Source organism: Malaclemys terrapin, chromosome 10 (assembly GCF_027887155.1).
Source record: "Malaclemys terrapin pileata isolate rMalTer1 chromosome 10, rMalTer1.hap1, whole genome shotgun sequence".
NCBI lineage: Eukaryota > Metazoa > Chordata > Testudines > Emydidae > Malaclemys > Malaclemys terrapin.
This window is the reverse complement of record NC_071514.1, coordinates 16,612,464-16,616,705: the sequence shown is the minus strand read 5'-3', so window position 1 is coordinate 16,616,705 and position 4,242 is coordinate 16,612,464. Positions and strand designations below refer to the sequence as shown.

The window sequence follows — 4,242 nt, the reverse complement described above, 5'->3', positions numbered from 1 at the left end:
TCTCTTAGTCAGCGACCCTTTAATTGTACCCGCATTATCAAACTTGTTATAGTTGACCTCTGTCGAAGAATTACAAATGCAAGTCTTTGTGGGATCATAGGGCCCGATCCTGCAAAGCTTTATGTACAAAAGCAGGCCCAATGAAATCAATGGGACTTCATCTGTAGGTAAAAGTTTGCAGGAATAAGTCTTCCTACCACAACTCACAGGCTTAACATATTAGAATCCATAATACCAACAAAAGCTAAAATACACAGTAAAACTTCTCAAATACTACATGAAATGTACTTAACTTGACAATATAGATTTGCAAACCCTCCCTGTGCCACCCAGAACCAACAACCACTTCTTTACAAGTGTGTGATCTCTACACATAGTACGGTCCAGCTTTTAAAAAAATAGACTAATTCAATGGATTCTCTTTTGGGGGGAGAACAGGAGTGGGGAAAACAGGGAAATAAAAGTATTTGTTAGAATAAAATAAATTGAATTCAAGTCTGCATGCTGCTCTGTATAAATTACAGTTGCATTTGTACCACGCATTCCCTGGGGAAAGTGACATACAATGCAAACAGGCCTAGTTGTTCAATTATTCAGGTTTTAAGAGATTCACAGAAAGACATCTGAGAAACATAACATTTTAATAGATGAAATAAATACTCCAGTACATGCAAGATAAAAACTGACATTGGAAAAAAAATTAAAAATCATTTTAGTTATAGTGTAATTTTTTGTTTGTTTAAACACTCACAGTAGCTTTTCCCCCAGTTTGGAAATCAACACATGGAAAACATAATCACAATCTCCACTCCTGCACACCAAATGCACTTCTCTAACCTAACACTTGATTCAAAAGAAATTAGATCCCCATTCTCCTCCCCCCTCCCGAAAGTAGCTACATCCATCATCTAGGTGGTGTTGGTTTGTTTTTATACGTGAAAACTGAGGTAACTTCTTTTTCCTGCACAACTGAACAGTGGAATTTAGAAGGGAAATTTTGGAAGACAAGACAAGACAAACTTTAAAAACCGCACCCAGCGCGATTAAAGCTTTTTAGATTCCCCCACCTCCTCAGGTATAAAACTTTTTTGATTACCTTTTGTTTGTATATAGACCTTATTGATTGATGGAAAATATATTTGTGAATAATTACTCAATTACAAAAATGCCTAAACTGGCCACTAATTAGTCTGACCACCTCTTCTTGCGTATATATAGTTTAAGTATGTTGCTGCTGTGTTCCCTCACCACATAAAATCAAAGGATTGGGCTCATCTAAGCAAATTCTTTGGTATACAAAAACCAGGACTTGGGGAGGTGGGATATTATTTTCCTTTAGCAATGACTGAGATCTAAACAGGGGGGTGGAGGTTAATTCACAGAATTGGAGTTCACTGGCGGTAAAGTCCTGGGTGAAGATCTTTCTCTTAGTGCCTGAGATAGCAGGTTGCAACCTTCTGAGACGGCGCAAGCCGAGTTCCTCAACCTTTCCCTGTAATCTGTCATTTTGGTGCTACTTTCTGGGTGTTGGGCTATATCCCTGAGGCATTGGGTCAGGAGCACGCAAGCAGATACCACGCTCATGGCCCCTCCTAGAATGGCAGTTTGCACAGCTTTGCCCTCTGGATTAATGGTGGCAGCTTTACCCAAAAACTGGGGCTCAGTGGCAAAGCCCACCAGAGCATGGACAGATTGCACCAAGGGTCCACTGAACAAGACGCACCGGTTCCTGGTCAGCTCACTGGGTGAAGTCTTGACCTCCTTGACACATGCCAGGAAGGCAGAGGCGCTGGTGCTCATGCACTTGACGCTGAGTTTGAACTGCTCCTTGGCAAATCTATCCTTGGATTTCTCACTGGCCAAGACACAGGCATCTGTCAGGAATTTCAAGTTCTTGGACATGTTCTGGGAAACCTCCAGCAGGAGCTGAGGGCTCATGTCTGGCAAAAGGGTGTTTTTTAAGATCCCACAGCCATGCTCCACCTCGTGCCTGCATCTGGTCACCTTGTAGCGATCCACCAAGCCGGGCAGAGCAGGCTGAGCCCCTGGTGTCTCCACAGCAGCCAGGTAGGCAGCATGGGCAGAGCACTCAGTGAGGGAGACCACCAGGTTCCCCATATCCACCAGGCTGTCCCCCACTTCCCCGAAGCGCCCCATATTGAGCTGGCTCTGGACATCGTGGGTCAGGATGGAGAGCCCCTTGGTCCTGGCAATGATCGTGTCCCTGCACTTCTCGAAGGACTCCCCGAAGACCGAGAGGCTCTCGGTGTTCACCGGCCTGGTCTCGCTGGACAGCAGGAGCAGATCCGCCACCAGTTGCATCTTGATCTTGCAGTGGTCGCAGATTGAGACGAGTTTCTTCCTCTGCAGCGAGCTGCTGCTGGGGACGGCGCTGCTGGACACCTCGCTACTGGACTTGCCAGAGCCACCGCTAGCCATCGCGCCGGGGGGGCACTCGCATGCCTCTTGCGACCCCACTGCCACCGCCTCTCCCGCCGCCCGAGCAGTCCCGACTGAGCCCGGCAGGATCTCTCTGCCTTTTCCGCACCATCATTCCATTAATCTCCGCGAGTAAAAAAAAACCCTCTGGGCGCCGGGGCTGGGGCTGCTGGGAGTGGGTGGGTGGAAAGCAAAATCCTCCGCACTTGCTCAAGCCCCGGCCTCTCCCCTTTGCAATGCACTGGCTAGACCTCCGGGCCAGCGGCGGGCTGCTGCTCTGGGGGAGCCACCGGGTCCCTTCCCCGCATGATCTGTTTTTTGTATTTATTTTGCACGCTGATCTGTGCTGTGGTGGTTGGTTTGCTTCCCGGCAGCTGGATTTTTGCAAAGTTCCCTCTTCACGGTGAATACATGACGGATGCAAACCAGTTGACATGAATTAGAAAAGAAACATCCAACTTATTGCCGTTTAACTCCTTCAAAAAAAAAAATCCCACTGGTCCGAAAGGAGGCGACTGCGAACCATGTGCTCCTCCTTTACATGTCCCCGAGAAGTCAGTCGCAGGCGGCGGCAGACCCGCATCTCCTGGTATCAGGAAGCACAGCCGAGGGTGTGGCCCGGTCGCTCTGCACGAGCCCTGGAGGAGCTGGGCACAGACTTAGTGTTTGCGCTGCTGGGATCGCGAACTGTTTGCACACACCCCACCTCGGTGCAACGGGAGGGGGGAGAGCAAAAGAGCCACCGGATCCGGCTGCTGGCGGGGAGGGAGGGATCCTCTCCCCTTCCCTCTGCGGCTGCCTCACGCCTTCCTGCCTTGCTCATGCATCCAGCCGCCCCGAGCTCGCTCCCTGTCGCCTGGCTCCATCCCCGCCTCTCCGCGGGCCCTCCGGACGTGGGCGCATCCGATCCGACTTCGCCCGGCTCCTCGGTGGCCTCTTGCTGCCGCGGCACGAACTTAGACTCTCCCCGCAAACAAGGGTGGTGGCTCCGGGCTGCAGCAGCGGCAGATGTTGCGACCCGCTCGGCCTCGCTCTCCTCCTGCCATTTTTCTGGCTGAATCACCAACTTCCCGGGGGGAGAGGGGGGGGGAACCACCCTTCGGCCGCCTTCTCTCCTCCGATCCCTCTGCCCGGGCCCTAAAACAAACTACTGGGGAGAGGCGGCTGCTGCGGATCTGCCAGCCAGACGCTGCATGGCTCTAAGGGAGGCTGCTTCGCCCACTCCTCCCCCCCACCTCCCCGTTGCCTTTGCTGTAACCTCACTTAAGCCTATAGAAATCTTTTGTGCGGTGTCACCGCCCTTCGTTCAAATCCTGCACTCCCCCTTCTGCGCTCTCCACGCCCGCTGCTTGACGCTCCTCCCAGGGAAAGGGGGCAGCAGCGCCTTGCTGTGGCCAGCCCCATCCCATTCATCCGCCTGGCTGCTGCCCCGGCGGCGCGCTCTGCACAGCAATGGCTCTAGGCGCTGCTGTTTGTAACATCTCTCCCCCAACCACCGCCTCCCCTTGGTCCTGTGCCTGGGTCTTTGGCTGGTGCAAACAGCACGGATCAGTCTAGCAGGAGCTTCTGTGGCTAGAAGCAGATTAGCGTGATACGTAGGGAAGGTGATTCCAAAGGTGATTGATTAATAAATAAAAACTATCTCAAATAAACAGAAGAGGGAGGAGATGAAAGGGACGGCAGAACACAAGGGAAATAAAATACACAAGGAAAGGGGCTTGCCTCACGAGAGCAGCCTGTATGGATTGGCTTATGGTGCCTCACTGACCAATTAGGTGAAAGCACATAATATGCAATGCAGTC

The 4,242-nt window shown here is 51.3% G+C and overlaps 1 protein-coding gene across 1 annotated transcript; it reads right to left on the bottom strand.

Annotated features, from left to right (window-relative positions):
* Window positions 1-624: 624 nt before the first annotated feature.
* Window positions 625-3,698, bottom strand: TLNRD1 (talin rod domain containing 1). The gene has a single exon (XM_054042325.1). It carries the CDS (start codon window positions 2,437-2,439, stop codon window positions 1,372-1,374), a length of 1,068 nt encoding a protein of 355 aa, XP_053898300.1. The 5' UTR covers window positions 2,440-3,698; the 3' UTR covers window positions 625-1,371.
* Between the last annotated feature and the right edge of the window lie 544 nt (window positions 3,699-4,242).